The 19,402-nt window shown below is 41.3% G+C and overlaps 1 protein-coding gene and 1 long non-coding RNA gene across 2 annotated transcripts in view; both read left to right on the forward strand.

Annotated features, from left to right (window-relative positions):
- LOC125964675 (uncharacterized) overlaps positions 1-19,402 on the forward strand; it is a 144,914-nt gene that overhangs the window by 44,292 nt on the left and 81,220 nt on the right. The gene's annotated exons all lie outside the window — the stretch shown is intronic.
- Positions 11,336-11,759, forward strand: LOC101282644 (60S acidic ribosomal protein P1-like). Its single transcript, XM_004269287.4, has one exon. It carries the CDS (start codon positions 11,372-11,374, stop codon positions 11,714-11,716), a length of 345 nt encoding a protein of 114 aa, XP_004269335.1. The 5' UTR covers positions 11,336-11,371; the 3' UTR covers positions 11,717-11,759.

Genomic DNA, 19,402 nt, shown 5'->3' on the forward strand with positions numbered 1-19,402 from the left:
GGGCAGGAAATGACCTGTATTGATGCCGGTATGTCTCAGATCACTTCACAGCCACAGCATGGTGTGCATTTTAATGGCCAATGACCGTTACATCACAGAAGTCTAAGTGGCAGTGGGTGTGTGTGTTTTTTTTTTTCCCCAGAGAGTTTGGGGTGATAGTGTTTTTTTTAAGAATTAACTTGCAATTACGCAAATATATGTATATTGCACGTTAATTTAAAAGACAATTTTAAGAGAACCAAACTCCAGAAATACAGTTGCTCCAAACAGAGCAAGTCCAGGAAATGCCTCATAAACTGTCTACTGCTTTTCCTTGTTTGTCTGCTTTCCTTCTCACCTCTATTCATTACTTAAGTTGTGGGGGATGGGCTTCTTAATGTGAAACTCTATATGGATTTGGGTGGTCAGGAAACTCCTTGAAATTTCATAAAATTTTGTACATGGGAGGAAATGCATTTTTTTTTTTTTTTCTGAAGAGAGTGTCCCACATTCACAAAGCGATGTGTAAGAGTATCCATCCACTCCCACTCCCACATGAAGAATCATTAAATTAATTGGAAGGAACAATGTACTGTGAAAAGAGCTGTATGTTTTAAGAGTAAGATAGAAATAAATTCTAGCCCCATATATTCTTGAACAAATTACTTAACATCTGTACATCTTAGATCCCTTCTTTTAAAAATGAGATAATACCTACCCTACAAGTTTATTATTAAAATCAGATAATCAAATGAGCCAAATAAATGTTTGAGAGCATCTAATCCAGTACCTGTCATATAGTAGATATTCACAAAGTGATAGCTGACATTATCATTATGATTATTCTTGAAAATACTATTTCTGGCAGCAAGGGAGACCAGATCACGTTCCCTTATTGTCCTTCAAAAGGTTCTGTCTTCTTTTATCTATACACCAACCCACCTCGCTACCCATGCACAAATCCATTTCGCCATTCCTATATTTCCTGCTTGGCCACTTTGTTGAAAAGGCCTTCAGTTTTCCATCTCTCTATTTAGCCCACTAACTTAACCTAAACCATTTCTGACAATGAAAAACAAGACTGGGTTTATTAAAAACAAACAAACAAACAAAACATTGATCTTTAATCATGGCTGAAGATAATTCAATCTGGCCTTCATTATTACAGTGGTTTATATCCAGCAGCTGTAGCCCCTCACTCAGATAAATGCTTGTCCTGTATCATTACAATAAAACCAACACCGTAGAATGACATTTCCCTCCCTTTCTTGATGATATCATCACCGAGAATTAATGTTCTGGATTTTTTTCCATTACTGATTCCTTGTATGAAATATGGACTAAACCAAACCTCTGGTCAGATAGTTTTATGTACAATATTGAGGAGGAGGGTGGGAAATGCAAACCATTGAGCTCAATGGGTGAAAACTACTGTGTGGAATAAGTAGTGAAGAATATCTGATGTGTGTTCATAAAGAGAGGAGACAGAAAGTACGCTCCGTTTAAAGCTTTCTCCTTAATCTAAGCTGTTCTGTGTCCTCTGTTTTAGTTGGTGGCATTTCTATTCTCACTAGCATGGAGGTACAGCTTCACCTTAATAACGGTTAAGTGTTGGAGCATTATTAAATGGTGTTTGCCTATGAGGCACATAGAAGATCTGAATACTGCCTTACACCACCTATTCTTTTCTTTGCAAGAATTTCTAAGGGCAATAAACACATAAACAATGACAGGAAATTGAGAAATCAAACTTCCACCTTATTTTGGCAGTGCCTGTGCCAGAAAACCAAACGTGATCTCTTTGCTAAACCGACAGGAGCACTTGGCTTAGAAGCAAGGGCTAAATGGGGATGGGGAAGGAGGAAAGGAGATGATTTCTCCTGTTGTGTCCAGCCTAAATCTTAACTTTAGTCCAGTGCTTTTAAACCTTGGCCACATATTGGAATCACCTGGGGAGATTTTTAAAACACTGCAGGCTGGGTTCTACTTCCAATGGTTTTAATTTAATTGGTCTGAGATGCAGACTGGAGAATCGGGATTTTTAAAAGTCCTCCATATGGAGCAGAAGCAAGAACTACAATCCTGCAGCCTGTGGAACAAAAAACATATTCACAGAAAGAGAGACAAGATGAAAAGGCAGAGGGCTATGTACCAGATGAAGGAACAAGACAAAACCCCAGAAAAACAACTAAATGAAGTGGAGATAAGAAACCTTCCAGAAAAAGAATTCAGAAGAATGATAGTGAAGATGATCCAGGACCTCAGGAAAAGAATGGAGGCAAAGATGGAGAAGATGCAAGAAATGTTTAACAAAGACTTTAGAAGAGTTAAAGAAAAAACAAACAGAGATGAACAATACAATAACTGAAATGAAAACTACACTGAAAGCAATCAATAGCAGAATAACTGAGGCAGAAGAACGGATAAGTGACCTGGAAGACAGAATGGTGGAATTCCCTGCTGCGGAACAGAATAAAGAAAAAAGAATGAAAAGAAATGAAGACAGCCTAAGAGACCTCTGGGACAACATAAAACGCGACAACATTCGCATTATAGGGGTCCCAGAAGAAGAAGAGAGACACAAAGGACCAGAGAAAATATTCGAAGAGATTATAGTCGAAAACTTCCCTAAGATGGAGAAGGAAATAGCCACCCAAGTCCAGGAAGCGCAGAGAGCCCCATACAGGACAAACCAAGGGAAAACACGCCAAGACACATAGTAATCAAACTGGCAAAACTTAAAGACAAAGAAAAATTATTGAAAGCAGCAAGGGAAAAACGACAAATAACATACAAGGGAACTCCCATAAGGTTAACAGCTGATTTCTCAGCAGAAACTCTACAAGCCAGAGGGAGTGGCATGATATACTTAAAGTGATGAAAGGGAAGAACCTACAACCAAGATTACTCTACCTGGCAAGGATCTCATTCAAATTCGATGGAGAAATCAAAAGCTTTACAGACAAACAAACGCTAAGAGAATTCAGCACCACCAAACCAGCTCTACCACAAATGCTAAAGGAACTTCTCTAAGTGGGAAACACAAGAGAAGAAAAGGACCTACAAAAACAAACCCCAAACAATTAAGAAATGGTCATAGGAACATACATATCGATAATTACCTTAAACGTGAATGGATTAAATGCTCCAACCAAAAGACACAGGCTCGCTGAATGGATACAAAATCAAGACCCATATATATGCTGTCTACAAGAGACCCACTTCAGACCTAGGGACACATACAGACTGAAAGTGAGGGGATGGATAAAGATGTTCCATGCAAATGGAAATCAAAAGAAAGCTGGAGTAGCAATACTCATATCAGATAAAATAGACTTTAAAATAAAGGATGTTACAGGAGACAAGGAAGGACACTACATAATGATAAGGGATCAATCCAAGAAGAAGATATAACAATTATAAATACATATGCACCCAACATAGGAGCACCACTATACATAGGGCAACTGCTAAGAGCTCTAAAAGAGGAAATACACAGTAACACAATAATAGTGGGGGACTTTAACACCTCACTTACACCAATGAACAGATCATCCAAACAGAAAAGTAATAAGGAAACACAAGCTTTAAATGACACAAGAGACCAGAGAGATTTAATTGATATTTATAGGACATTCCATCCAAAAACAGCAGATTACACTTTCTTCTCAAGTGTGCATGGAACATTCTCCAGGATAGATCACATCTTGGGTCACAAATCAAGCCACAGCAATTTTAAGAAAATTGAAATCATATCAAGCATCTTTTCTGACCACAATGCTATGATATTAGAAATGAATTACAGGGGAAAAAAAACGTAGAAAACACAAATACATGGAGGCTAAACAATACGTTACTCAATAACCAAAGATCACTGAAGAAATCGAAGAGGAAATCAAAAAATACCTACAGACAAATGACAATGAAAACACGATGATCCAAAACCTATGGGATGCAGCAAAAGCAGTTCTAAGAGGGAAGTTTATAGCTATACAAGCCTACCTCAAGAAACAAGAAAAATCTCAAATAAACAATCTAACCTTACACCTAAAGGAACTAGATAAAGAAGAACAAACAAAACCCAAAGTTAGCATAAGAAAAGAAATCATAAAGATCAGAGCAGAAATAAATGAAATAGAAACAAAGAAAACAACAGCAAAGATCAATAAAACTAAGAGCTGGTGCTTTGAGAAGATAAACAAAATTGATAAACCATTAGCCGGACTCATCAAGAAAAAGAGGGAGAGGACTCAAATCAATAAAATTAGAAATGAAAAAGGAGAAGTTACAACAGACAACGCAGAAATACAAAGCATCCTAAGAGACTACTACAAGCAACTCTATGCCAATAAAACGGACAACCTGGAAGAAATGGGCAAATTCTTAGAAAGGTATAACCTTCCAAGACTGAACCAGGAAGAAATAGAAAATATGAACAGACCAATCACAAGTAATGAAATTGAAACTGTGATTAAAAATTTTCCAACATGGGCTTCCCTGGTGGCGCAGTGGTTGAGAGTCCGCCTGCCGATGCAGGGGACATGGGTTCATGCCCCAGTCTGGGAAGATCCCACATGCCATGGAGCGGCTGGGCCCGTGAGCCATGGCCGCTGAGCCTGTGCGTCCAGAGCCTGTGCTCCACAACGGGAGAGGCCGCAACAGTGAGAGGCCCACGTACCGCAAAAAAAAAAGAAAAAAAAATTAAAAAAATCTTCCAACAAACAAAAGTCCAGAAGCAGAAGTCTTCACAGGTGAATTCTATCAAATATTTAGAGAAGAGCTAACACCCATCCTTCTCAAACTCTTCCAAAAAATTGCGGAGGAAGGAACACTCCCAAACTCATTCTATGAGACCACCATCACCCTGATACCAAAACCAGACAAAGATACTACAAAAAAGGAAAATGACAGACCAATATCATTCATGAATATAGATGCAAAAATCCTCAACAAAATACTAGCAAACAGAATCCAACAACACAATAAAAGGGCCATACAACATGATCAAGTGGGATTTATTCCAGGGGTGCAAGGATTCTTCAATACATGCAAATCAATCAATGTGAAACACCATATTAAGAAATTGAAGAATAAAAACCATATGATCATCTCAATAAATGCAGAAAAAGGTTTTGACAAAATTCAACACCCATTTATGATAAAAACTCTCCAGCTAGTGGGCATAGAGGGAACCTACCTCATCATAATAAAGGCCATATATGACAATCCCACAGCAAACATCACTCTCAATGGTGGAAAACTGAAAGCAATTCCTCTAAGATCAGGAACAAGACAAGGATGTCCACTCTCACCACTATTAGTCAACATAGTTTTGGAAGTCCTAGCCACAGCAATCAGAGAAGAAAAAGAAATAAAAGGAATACAAACTGGAAAAGAAGAAGTAAAACTGTCACTGTTTTCAGATGATATGCTACTATATGTTTTCAGATGATATGCTACTATACATAGAGAATCCTAAAGATGCCACTGGAAAACTACTAGAGCTCATCAATGAATTTGGTAAAGTTGCAGGATACAAAATTAATGTACAGAAATCTCTTGCATTCCTATATACTAATGATGAAAAATCTGAAAGAGAAATTAAGGAAACACTCCCAGTTACAATTGCAACAAAAAGAATAAAATACCTAGGAATAAACCTACCTAGGGAGACAAAAGACCTGTATGCAGAAAACTATAAGACACTGATGAAAGAAATTAAAGATGACCCAAACAGATGGAGAGATATACCATGTACTTGGATTGGAATAATCAATATTGTGAAAATGAGTATACTACCCAAAGCAATCTACAGATTCAATGCAATCCCTGTCAAATTACCAATGGCATTTTTTATGGAACTAGAACAAAAAGTCTTAAAATATGTATGGAGACACAAAAGACCCTGTATAGCCAAAGCAGTCTTGAGGGAAGAAAACGGAGCTGGAGGAATCAGACTCCCTGACTTCAGACTATACTACAAAGCTACAGTAATCAAGACAATACGGTACTGGCACAAAAACAGAAACATAGATCAATGAACAAGATAGAAAGCCCAGAGATAAACCCACACACCTATGGTCAACTAATCTATGACAAAGGAGGCAAGGATATACAATGGAGAAAAGACAGTCTCTTCCATAAGTGGTGCTGGGAAAACTGGACAGCTACATGTAAAAGAACAAAATTAGAACACTCCCTAACACCATACAAAAAAATCAACTCAAAATGGATTAGAGACCTAAGTGTAAGACCGGACACTATAAAACTCTTAGAGGAAAACATAGGAAGAACACTCTTTGACATAAGTCACAGCAAGATCTTTTTTGATCCATCTCCTAGAGTAATGGAACTGAAAACAAAAATAAACAAATGGGACCTAATGAAACTTAAAAGCTTTTACAAAGCAAAGGAAACTACCAACAAGACAAAACACAACCCTCAGAATGGGAGAAAATATTTGCAAAAGAATCAATGGACAAAGGATTAATCTCCAAAATACACAAACAGCTCATGTAGCTCAATATTAAAAAAAAAAAACAACCCAATCAAAAAATGGACAGAAGACCTAAATAGACATTTCTCCAAAGAAGACATACAGATGGCCAAGAAGCACATAAAAAGCTGCTCAACATCACTAATTGTTAGAGAAATGCAAATCAAAACTACAATGACGTATCACTTCACATCAGTTAGAATGGCCATCATCAGAAAATCTACAAACAACAAATGCTGGAGAGGCTGTGGAGAAAAGGGAACCCTCTTGCACTGTTGGTGTGAATGTAAATTGATACAGCCACTCTGGAGAACAGTATGGAGGTTCCTTAGAAAACTAAAAATAGAACTACCATATGACCGAGCAATCCCACTACTGGGCATACACCCAGAGGAAACCAAAATTCTAAAAGACACATGCACCCCAATGCTCACTGCAGCACTATTTACAATAGCCAGATCATGGAAGCAACCTAAATGCCCATCGACAGACGAATGGATAAAGATGTGGTACGTATATACAATGGAATATTACTCAGCCATAAAAAGGAATGAAATTGGGTCATTTGTTGAGACCCGGATGGATCTAGAGACTGTCATACAGAGTGAAGTAAGCCAGAAAGAGAAAAACATATATCATATATTAACGGATATATGTGGAACCTAGAAAAATGATACAGATGAACCTGTTTGCAGGGCAGAAGTTGAGACACAGTTGTAGAGAACAAAGGTATGGACACAAAGGGGGGAAAGTGGCAGGGGTGTGGGGGTGGTGGTGTGATGAATTGGGAGATTGGGATTGACAGTATACACTGATGTGTATAAAACTGATGGCTAATAAAAACCTGCTGTATATAAAAAAAAAATCCTCCATATGATTCTTACATGCAGCTCAGGTTGAGAGTCATACCTTCTAAGCTAGTTGTCTGACACTGAAGTGATAATTTCCTGGAGCAGTACTTCTCAAACTTTCACGTGCATACCGATTAGTAGCTCTGGAGTGGGACCCAAGAATCTGTATTTCTCCAAGCTCTCTGCTGCTGTTGCTGCTGCTGGCTCATGGACCATGCTTTGCGTACCAAGGTCCTAGCGTTCTTGACAGGAAAGACAGGGGGAAGTTGCAAACTTGATGAGCTAACTTATTGATCTGGCTGCAATGAGAGGAGAGACTAGAAGAGAGCATGACAATTTTGTTCATAATTCAGTGACCCTACCTTGGGGTACATTCTCCTACCTCTGTCCTGGAATCTGACCTAAACAGATTAGTAACTTTTCTTAAAGCAATGTGGGGTAAGGAGGAGAATGATATAGGAACATCTTTTCCCAACAATGTTTGCAGTGATAAGAGGGGCAATATGAGGTTCATCTCTGCCTCTTTACTCTTCTTCCCTTTTCTGATCAATCCATGGCCAACTTCTGTGTTCTTTCTCTAGCATATCCTCCACTTTCTTCTTCTCTTCATTTCTGCTGAAACTATTGTATTTTGGTATCTCATCATCTAAGTTGTATGTCTGCCTCTAGTTTCTCCCTTGCCAAAATTGTCTACAGGCTGCTGTTAGGTTAATCTTCTTAGGAGATGATTCTGGTCATTCACATAATCTTATATAAAATAAATTTGAAATTCCTTACTTAGCCTGTCCTATAAGCCCAGCTCACTATGTACCCAAATGGGCTAGGTCCCAATCCCTGCAGACTTGCCATTTTCTGAATACATTATACATGATTCCATTCATCCATCCATTCATTCATTTGTACATTCATTCATTCAAGGAACATGACAACAGACATGCAGACAAAGAGTTGTGACATACTGTGATATTATCTGAGAGCATCAGGGAAGGCTGCATAGAGGTGGTGATATTTGAGCTTGAGTCTTCCAGGAGAATAGTTTTTCAGGTAGATAAATTAATTCTGAGTCCAAGAGACAGAAAATGCAAGCTTAGAGAGGCATGAAACAGAGGACGTGTTGTTCAAAATGTACAAACGGCCTTGGTGTAGTGTTTGTTAGGAAGCTAGGTTAGGTAGGATAACATAGTGAGTGGACTAAGGCTGAGAAACTATGGAGCCACGAGATGCATTTTAGGCAGCAGGGAATTTAGAAGGATTTTATTCTAACAAAGCAACATTGAGATGTGCATTTGTCCCCCTTTGACATTTGCCTCTGTTGTTCTCTCTCTCTCTCTGGAATATTCCTTCTCCTCTGTTTTCCTGATGAGGTCTACTCACTTGTGCTTTAGCTGAAATAACTTCTCCCTGCTCAGTAGAATCAATCTTTCTTTCTGTACTTTGGACTCAAGTTATTTAGGTGACATGTGTGTCTTTGCCTAGATTTGAAGATATTTATACAGCAAATATTATGCTTTACTAATCTTTGAATCTCTTTACTCTTTAACACCTAGGCTTTCTCCTGGCACATGCTACCTGTTCAATAAACAGTTGCTGAATTAAACAGGACAGGAAAAGCCATGCCATCAATTACAGCTTAAGAATTCACCATCTCCACTCGTTATATTTGACTTGAGTGTTGATCAAAGGGTATTTACCAATAAAACCATGTATTCAGTCTAGTGCTGTCTACACAGAGACTTTGCTGCAGAGCAAAGGGTTGGGAGTTAAAAGGCCTCTTGCATCACAGCCAAATTGATGGCTCAATTTCTCCTGTCAGGGTTTCAAGTCCAGATGCTGGGTACCACCAAAAAGCACAGCTGGATCTTCTTATGCCAGCTGGAAAGGAATGAACAAAAGGATAGAAACAGCACCCACCATTTCACCTGCCTTTGCTACTAGCTCTTCGGAAACAACAGCTGTCTACCAGGCCATTCTCAACGCCAAGTGTGCATGGCATAATAATGGCAGTTATCATTTCTAGTGCACGTACCACAATTCAGACACTGGAATAAGCATGTCCTGTAAGTTTGCATGTAATATTTACAACAAACCTGCAAGGTAGACATTCGCATTCCCTTTTCATAGATGGGGAGACTGAGGCAGATAGTGGTTAAATAACATGCCGAAAGTTGTTCAAATGGTACCGGTGAGTGTTGGAACTGGGAATTAAGCTTAGGCTGTCTGACTCCAAAGCCCAGGTCTTTAACCATTCTGTCATATTGTCTCAAGGAATTAAAAAGGATGCTCTGAGAGTCAGGGAATGTGCTAGCAGGTGCAGGGAGGGCATGAAGAACTTCAGGCCAACCAGGGGTCTTTAAATCTACACCCCCATTGTCATCAAGTCCCATCGATGCAATAGCAGTGGGACACACAGGAGCATTTGAAAATGTTCCTATTGATTGGAAGTGAATAATTATTACCTTTTCTATATTGCGGATTCACTACCAGAAAGTAATAGCAGAAATGCTAAACAAGATTAATGGCCATGTTTCATTATGTTTAATGCAAACTATTGATTTTAAAGTGGTGTAAGGTATGGCGGTTTATTACAATAAAACAATAAAATAGACTATATGAAATAATTGAGAATAATCTTTTCCCTTTTTTTGCTGAGGCTATGGGACATAATGTGCCGTGCATGTGAAGGCATTTATGGCGAGCTCTATCCAGCAATGGCAGTTTAAGCACTCTATAAAGAAGCACTGTGGAACCAGAGTATTATAAATAATCGGCAATAAAGCTGGTAAATGGGCCTTTAATTTGATTCCATTATGTCACAGGATCACAAGGACCAAGGAGGCCCAGCATCAAAAACACTAACTGCTGAGCAGAACACTAAGTACATCAGATAGCCTCAAGGTGGCCTTCCCACCAGGGAATTTTCAGGTAAGAGCTGACCATTGGTGTCCGGATGTGGGGTAATACGTTACATGTGAACCGATGCATCTGCAGTCAATGACCCCCAACTCCCATCACAAGAGTCCAGCCTCCTAACAGTCTTCCTCACCAGACTTTGTTTCTCCTCTACTTTCATTCACTTTATCCATTTCCAGAGCTAACAGTCGACACCCTCAGAAGCAATTTCTCTCTGGACTCATTCATTCTGCTGATTAGGGCCTTAGAGGCTGTTGAAAGAATGTATGATTTAATCGCCAGAAACAGACCATAAAGGATGAAGGAGGGGACAGGCCAACTGTACATGTTATGTTAATCAGGCCACACCTGGAGTAGTGAATGCAGGTCTACACCAAACTCCAAAAGCAGATGAACGCTGGACACACTGAGGAGAGAGAAGGATGATGAGGAGATGAAGGCAAAATCATGGCAAATGAAGCGTGAGGCCGGACCTGTGGTTGTTGAAACTAAAGGAGACTCAGGCAAATGTAAGAATTGTTGGCTGATATTTAAAAGGCTGACATATGAAGGAAGATTTAGGCTTGTTTAGTGTAGCCCTAGAAGAGAGAAATTTGGTGTCAGCCAGACATGGGCTTGGGTGCAAACCTATGCAGGTGAGTGAATCTTGCTGGGGCTCAATTCGTTTGTCTGTACAATAGAGATACTACTAATACTTACCCCGCAGGGTTTAGGGGTGAATCAAGTGAGACAGAACAGAGCAAGGGCTTAGCACAGTGCTTGGTACAAAGCAAGAACTCAACAAACACTAGCTTAAAAAAAATAAACACCGACAATAACAAAAGGAAAACTGGAAGGCCGACGGCACCTTTCTTTGAGGAGTTGGAACAGACATAGTTGACGCTGAAATTGGGGTCAAGGGGGTTTGAACTAGCTCCATAAAACTACAAAGCATCTGGGAGGTCCGATCTGAGTTTGGAGTGGGAAAGTCAGACAATTCTTTTCCTTTAAAAGTATAGTGGATTAGCTTTTCCTCAGCTGCAGCTAAGGTGTTCTGTCCTTCCGAGGAACCTAAGGCCACGTTGGGGTGAGTCCCTCACTTCATCCGGTGACTAGCACCGTGCCCGGCAGTCCCTGCCTAGCGCTCGCCCACACCATGGCCTCCGTCTCGGAGCTCGCCTGTATCTGCTTGGCCCTCATCCTGCATGACGATGAGGTGACGGTCACGGAGGATAAGATCAATGCTCTCATTAAAGCAGCCAATGTAAATGTTGAACCTTTCTGGCCAGGCTTGTTTGCAAAGGCTTTGGCCATTGTCAACATCAGGAGGCTCATCTGCAACGTGGGGGCAGGTGGACCTGCCCCAGCAGCTGGTGCTACACCAGCAGGAGGTCCTGCCCCCTCCACCACTGCTGCCCCAGCTGAGGAGAAGAAAGTGGAAGCAAAGAAAGAAGAATCTGAAGAGTCTGATGATGACATGGGCTTTGGTCTTTTTGACTAAACCTCTTTAGTAACACGTTCAATAAAAAGCTGAGCTCAAAAAAAGAGTATAGTGGATTAAAAAATGAAAGCCAGGGGGGTTGGGAGCCCGGGGGGGGGGAGGAAATGAAAGCCAAATTTAGACCAATTTTAGATGCAAGCATGGGGCCAGAGGAAAGGCCAAGAGGCGGGATAAACAAGGGAATGGGGAGAAAGTGAGTAGAAGGGGTAGAAACGAGAGGTGACAACTGGTTCTTAAAACTTTCATGAGTTGTCTGTGGCTCACTTTGGTGGCCTCTGATTACGTAGTGAGTAGGATGGTTGGCTTTTAATAGTCTTAAGCTTAGAGTGGGTACCAAAAGACAGATTCCAAGTGGGTATGAGGAAGACATTCCTAATTGGGAGGCAGTATACTATAATAGGTTATGGCAGGAAGTAGCATGCTAGTTAAGAGCACAGGCTCTGGAGTCAGACTGCCCAGATTCTGGTCCTGACCACTCCAGTAAGACCCGCCTAACCTCTCTTTGCCTCCACTTCCTCATCTGAGAAACAGGTGTGATAATGAAATCTACCCCTTTAGTTTATAAGGATTTAATGAAAATGATGCATATAATGATAGTAATGATGGTATGGGTTTCCACACATGAGTCTAGGGTCAGCAGCTGAAAGTAGAAGGGCTTTGATTAATTTCACCACCCATATGTCTGAGCAGCAAGCCATGCCCATTTCCCTGGGGTGAGAGCCTATTGTTTATTCCACTACCCACGGCAGAAAGGACATTGATTAAAATAAATTTTTGCTTTAAAAAAAAAAATGCCAGGGACATCTGGGGCTAGGGTTCAATTACAAGAATGTGCTTCAAAGAGCAATTTGGAGGAAGCGGTCCCTTCCCAGCCAGGATATAGATATAGATATAGATATACACACACACACACACTGATCACAATGGAAGCTGAAATTATTGAGGGCAGTTTTAAACCCTGATCCTGGCAGAACTTTGTATCATCTCTTTCTAGACTCTCATTCTCTTCCAAAACTCACGGAGGTATTGAAAGTGGGACTGGGAGTTGTTGTATTCTTTGCAGCCTGGGTCCTTTCTCCTTCTTTCTACCAAGGAAAACCTATTAGATCCCATATCCTCTAGGGTCATCCATGAGATCTTCGCATACCCCTCCCTGCTGTTCTACTTCTCTGAAGTCCTTTAATTTTATGGAACACAAACCCAGGAGTCCGGTCAGACCACTAGAGTTTGTTGTTTTGCCAAAAGATGCAAACCTGTACCTTGACCTTGCCTCCGAATCCTCATGTCCCAACCCCACTCATCACTGACAAAAAGTCCTCCAACTTAAAACTGAGTGTAAACACTGTGTGAGCAAGGAACCCTTCTGCTTGGTCTCTCCTAACCACTAGCACCAGTAATCTTGGGTATGTAACTTTTTCTTCCTGAACCACAATTTTCATTTATTCAGGGATGGTAGGGTTTCACTGAGCAGATTATGAGCGTGTGTGGAAGACAGTGTCTGTTGTCTAAACAACAGCTACCTCCCCTTATTCCATTTAACAGAACCCCAGCACCAAGCTCTAGGTGATGGGACATGGTCCATCTAAGTGAATAATTTCATATCCATCTGCCCCCTGCAGGTAGAGAAGGCTCCTCATGCAGATATGGCCAAGGAGACACAAGGGGAAGTCAGCCAGAGTGTGGTTCCAGGAAAACTCTAGTTTTCCTGATGAAAATGACCTGAGGCTCATCTTTCTTCCCTTCTTCCTCCACTGAAGGCTGACTTGCAGGCCCTGGTATTACTAAGCCCCCGAACAATGCCAGCTGACACCTACCTTGACACTCATAATTTGAGAAACATAAGCCTCTGTTTATTTAAGCTATTCCTAGTCAGGGTTTTAATTACTTGCAGCCCAAAACATCCCTAACTGATATTGGGAGGGGGGTTGAATTTTAGGCTGAGGAAACTAGTTAAGCAGAAATGAAGAGATATGAAAGTGGTTAGTGTTTAAGGGGAAGAGAGGATGCTATGGGATAGTGTTAGGGAACGGATGGGCAAGATGGAGATGAAACATAGGGGGAGGTTGGGTCAATTTAGAAGACTGAACAGCAGGTGTTCTCAATACGGGCTTGCACATTTGAATCACCTGGAGAGCTTTATAAACCGATGCATGCTCAGGCTCCTCCCTATCAGATTCAAAATGAATTGATCTGGGGTAAGGACAGGGCATCCGCAGTTGAAAAAATCTCCCAAGCACTGAACATCAGGGCTGAGGACTACCACCTTATAAGGTATTACATGGCCAGGTCCCTAGCTTCCTGTCCACCTTCACTTCTCTCCCTTGAGCAGTAGGCTCTCAACACACTGCCCTTCTTGAGCACATCATAGGGTTTCTCACCTCCTACTCATGCTCCGAGCTTTACCCAGATTGTCACTCCTTCAGATTCCAGAGACCTCCCCCAGCCTCCTCCTACCAACCTAAGTGGGATGTCCTCTCTTATTCTCTTATAGTAGTGTTTATTTCTTAACTACATAGTTCAAAGCTATATATTTATTTTCGTGCTCTTTGTTTATTTACTTATTTCTCTACTGTGAGAGCAAATGTCGTTGCCCATTTTCATCAGTGCTATATCTCCCAATACCTTGTACAATATGCCTGCCATACACTGGGTACTAAATAACTATTTGTAAAGTGAATTAATAAAATAAAGGCTCTATGTGTCAGACTCAGTTGTATAATGGCAATTTCTGCAGTCCCTGGAGGGAAATAGTCACATTAGTGCTTTATCGAAGGGCTCCAGTGTGCCTGTGGAGAGAAAGACTGGAGCAAAACGGGGAAGGGGCACTACTCAGAAGATTATTTCGGCATCATAGGAAAGGGATGGGAACAGCAGACACATTCAGCCGTATGTACCCAGCTCTGTGCCTGACAACAAACCACCCAAGAATATCTGGAAAGTGAAGGAATGGAGGGCTGAATGAGTACTGATGGAAGAGTTTTTATACAGAGCAGAATTTAATAGAGCAAGAGCTCTCTGAATTTTCAGAGAGGAAAGGATGCAGAAAGTGTGCGCAAGGGTATGATAGATTAATTTTGTCAAATTCACCGCACCTTTTGCAGACATGAAGAATTTTATGAGAGTCCTCAGCTAGTGCGTGTAGTGGAGGACAGCAGGCTAAGGCAGCTTGTGGCATTTTGTTTTCTTTCTTTGTTAGTAAAGGGAGAATTTAAATGAGTGTAACCTTTGATAATCTGGCAATTGTAAAAATCAACCTACCAAAGTTCAGGCAGTGTCAGACGCAGAGACACCCTTTCCAAACAGCTCATCTTCCCAGACCTTTCTCTGTCAAATGTCAAAGCCCAAATGAGTTTGTTTGGAAGGCAAATTACATGTAGCAAGCTGTCATTTTCCGTAGTGGGTGACTTCTATTTTGAATAATTAAATAATACAGCAACAAAAATACTCTGGTCTTCAAGTCTAAACATAAGGGTGCATATATGTAAAACTGTCCCCCTAGTCCCTGGACATTGGAGGGTTCAGGTCTTGAATCAGACATCAATAGTAATCTACCCAGAATTTATCATTATTTAAGGACTGCAATCTGATGTAAAGGCTGAGTAGTGAGCACAATTTTAATGGGACAATAGAAGAGAGAGAAATTATTTTTTTTCTGGAAGGGGAAGGGGAACAGGACAAGGTACTATGAAAGATTAAATTAATGGGTAGAGCTTGGCCTGTGAAACCAAGGGGAAATGGTTTCTGGAAAGGTGTGGCTGTCCTCATCCTCATTCTCACCCTTACCCTCCTCTTCTGTATCTGCACAGTACAGCCCTCACATTTACATCACAGTTTAATATTCAGAAAGCACAAAGTGAGTTGACCTGTTCTGCATGTAAGCAGAGAAGGTCTTACTACCATCCTTTAGCATATGAGGAAACTGAGGCTCAGAGAAATAAAGTGGTCCATTAGACAGCACAGCTGGTAAGGAAGGGAGTCCAGAGGCAGTGTCAGGGATATCTCAAGTGTTCTGACATCTGCGAGACACTGTGTGGTAAGGAAGGCAGTAAAGAGGGTAGACTCACAGACAGTATGCATATGCCCAAACTCATCAAAATTTACAGTAAATATGGAAAGCATTGCATATTAGGTAGACCTCAATAAAACTGGAAAAAAAGAACGAGCTCTGTATCTAGATGTGTGGCCCTCAGCAACTCAAACTATATTGACTCCTCCCAACACTGCTTCCTGATTCAGGTGCTCAAATCTCTCACCTGGAACTCTCCAGCAGTCTGTTCACTGATCTCCCAGACTCCAGTCTGAAGCTCACTCTTATCCATCCACCACCGTACAATGAAACTAATCATTCTAAAACATCTACTTGTCAAGATCAAATCATGCCCTTTTGTAACTCCCCATCTTCCCATAATCAAATCCTAACCTCCCAAGCCCTACTCATAAAACCACCAAGATCTGGAACCGTCTACTTTTTTTTTTTTTTTTTGCAATACATGGGCCTCTCACTGTTGTGGCCTCTCCCGCTGCGGAGCACAGGCTCCGGACGCGCAGGCTCAGCGGCCATGGCTCACGGGCCCAGCTGCTCCGCGGCATGTGGGATCCTCCCAGACCGGGGCACGAACCCGCGTCCCCTGCATCGGCAGGCGGACTCTCAACCACTGCGCCACCAGGGAAGCCCTGGAACCATCTACTTTTGAACTTGGCTTCTCCCAAATTCTTTCAACTCCTGGAGCCCTAAGCTCTAGTTGTTCAATGAGTTAGAATGTGTAAAATGCTTAGAACAGGGTCTGGCACGTGGTAAGTACTATAAAAGTGTTAGCTACTATATTTCTATTACTTTTATTATTAGCATTCCTGTCTTATCAGCACCTGGATTTCCCAACAAGCATCATGTTCTCACCCTCCATGCATTTATACATGCCTCTCCCTCATCTGGTTAACTCTAGATCTGAAAAACTTAGCTCAGATGTTGCTCCCTTTGGAAAAACTTTCTTGACTTCATCCAGAAGAAAGCGGTACCACGTAAAGTGCTCTGTGCTTCTCATATGGACACGTTTATCAGTTTGTATTGTAATTCTGTTATTTTTGTTTCTGGCCCATGCTTTTTCCCTGCCAACAAAGAGTTGCAGTTTTCTCTATAAATGTACTTAGCGTGGTGCTTGGAACAAAGTACATTCTCAGTATATGGTTGTTCATCGGTCAATGATGTGGCTGAGACCAAATGAGCAGCTCTAGATGTCTGTTTCTTGAAGTATTGTGTTTGGAGATCTAAATATACTGTAAATGCCCTTCATTCTCTGTTCCTTTTTGAAAACATTAACTGTGGATAGGCTGGTTATTTATTCTCCTTAATTTTCAGCCACCATCTTCCACACCAGTTAGTAAGTATAAATGGCTGTGGCTCTCATCTTGTGGCTCCCTGGGGATGAGGGCAGGCTGGGTGGCTTGAGGAAGGGACTAACATAGAGTAGCTCCAGAGAGTCCCCAAAGGACCATTCCAGTTGATTAGGCTCTAAGTGTGAGGTAGAGCAACATGTGCAGCAGAGAAGGGAACTAGATTCTTCAGGACTGCAGCACACAGGCAGAAACACTCACACATGCACACGCATGTGCACACACACACACATTCACACCATACTTTAAAAGTCTTTGCCCAGCTTCTGCTTTCCAACATCTATTTCACAAATATTTTTGCAACCTATTCTGTGGACCAGCCACTGGGTGAAGAGCTAGCAGTGAGCAAAACAGGATGCTTACCCTCATGGAGTTTGCAATCCTGTAGGAAGACAAACTTGAAATAAGTAGTTGAGTCCAGAGATAAATGCTATGAGTTCATGATGATGATGAAGGCGATGGTAATGATAGAATCAGTACTCATTTGTGTGTCTTACTATAGAGGAGGCCCGGTACTAAGCACGTTATATGTATTTTCTTGTTTAATCTTGCTGATGATGGTATGAGATATATGCCACTATCCTGGTTAAAAAATGAGGAAACTGAGGCTCAGAGAAGTTACATAACTTGATGAAGTTCAGCTGTGACTCCGAATTAAGTTTATTCTCTCCATAAACCAAGCTGAGAGGAGATGGGAGTTGAAGGGAAAGAAAAGAGAATGCAGAGTAAAGGGATCAGGAAAAGCGAAGGCACTTTTCTTTGGAAGGTAAGCAAGTTAGGAAATGCCAGGGAATCAGAGGTGCCCTTAGATCCTGTGGGTAGATGTATGTCTGGGGCATCCATTACGATGGCTGTCACCAGACCAAATGTGGGTGAAAGGGAAACACAGCCATCCAAGAATCCAGCCACATAGAGAAAAGGTCTGGGGTCAGGCATGCAAAGATGCCAGTGTTACCATGCCAACAGCAATGGTACAGGGAGAGAGATGTACCAGCATTGAGGGCTGGTGATTATTGGGGTTGGCAGAAGAGTTACCATCACGGTCCAGGGCACTACTTAGAAAACCTACTCACCATGGGTAGGTTTTTGATTTACATACAAATTGGTAAAATCCTGGGTTTTCATGGCAGCTCTTCCTAGATTTTTTAGATGGAGAAATGTGTAGGGACCAGAAACTTGTGCGGAGTCTGACAATGAGTCTGACGATGAGTTAGTGGTAGAAAAATGACCAGGAGCACAATCCACTTTGCTCTTTTCCTTTTCCTCTACAGGAGGAAGGGCTGCTTCTGCTCTGTGCTCTGGCCAGCATAGCCAAGAGTCTCCATGGCTACCTGCGGCTTGGCCCACAGTTATGTTCTCTCCTGTTTCCTCTGTTTTTGGATTTTTCACTATGCCTGCCTGCTGGTCACACCTGCTCAGGCTGTACCTGAGCTCCTGGTCCCAGCAGTACTTCTTGGAGTGGGCCTCTGGCCAAAGCAAAAGCCAGCCCTGTAGCAGAGGGACTGGCCTTTAGGGCCCTGACTGGCAGGCCCTGGACCTTCTCCCTCTTTCTCTGTCCATCCTCCCCTACCTTCTTGGCAGACCAGAAAGTCCCTGATGAGAGAATCCAGCTCTGGGCCAGAGATGTTTTGCTAGGACAATACATTCTGAAATTATGTCTTCCTTAGAAAGTGTATGATGGTCAAAAGTATAGAAATCAAACTATAAACTACTGTTGTAGAGGAGGGTTATTTTCCAAAACAGCTAGAAAATAAATAAAATTTGTATGTTTCTCTAACTTTAGAAAAAATCTTCTCCCACAATATATTTTCAATATTTCATATATGCTCTTTGATTTTGATTTTCCTCCACAATTAGGTATAAAGCCAATTGGATTAAGGGCAATTAAAATCAGAAGAAAATGATAAGAAGAACCACAAAACAACCAGGTATCATGTATTGAAGACTTGTGATATGATTGATATGTTGTTTAAATTTTCATGACAAATTCAGGATAAACATAATATTGTTCTAAATTTGCAGATGAGAAAACAGAGGCACCAACAGGCTGCATAGTTCACCCCAAATCACACAATTTCTGAGAGGCAGAACTGGAATTTAAATCTAGATCAGTTAACTTCTGAGCCCGCTCTCCTCCATCATAATTTATGTCAGTATCAGCATTAGAGTGCATTATAATTACCTGGATTGTTTGGTGACACACAGATTTCTGGGCCCAGTCCTAGAGTTTCTGATTCAGTAGGTCTGGAGTGGGGCTGGAGAATTTGTATTTCAAACAAGTTCCCAGGTGATGCT

Source organism: Orcinus orca, chromosome 6, assembly GCF_937001465.1.
Source record: "Orcinus orca chromosome 6, mOrcOrc1.1, whole genome shotgun sequence".
NCBI classification, from domain to species: Eukaryota; Metazoa; Chordata; class Mammalia; order Artiodactyla; family Delphinidae; genus Orcinus; species Orcinus orca.

What these genes read in the sequence shown, in the direction of transcription:
- LOC101282644 (XM_004269287.4), top strand. Translation starts at nt 11,372, where the DNA reads ATGGCCTCCGTCTCGGAGCTCGCCTGTATCTGCTTGGCCCTCATCCTG.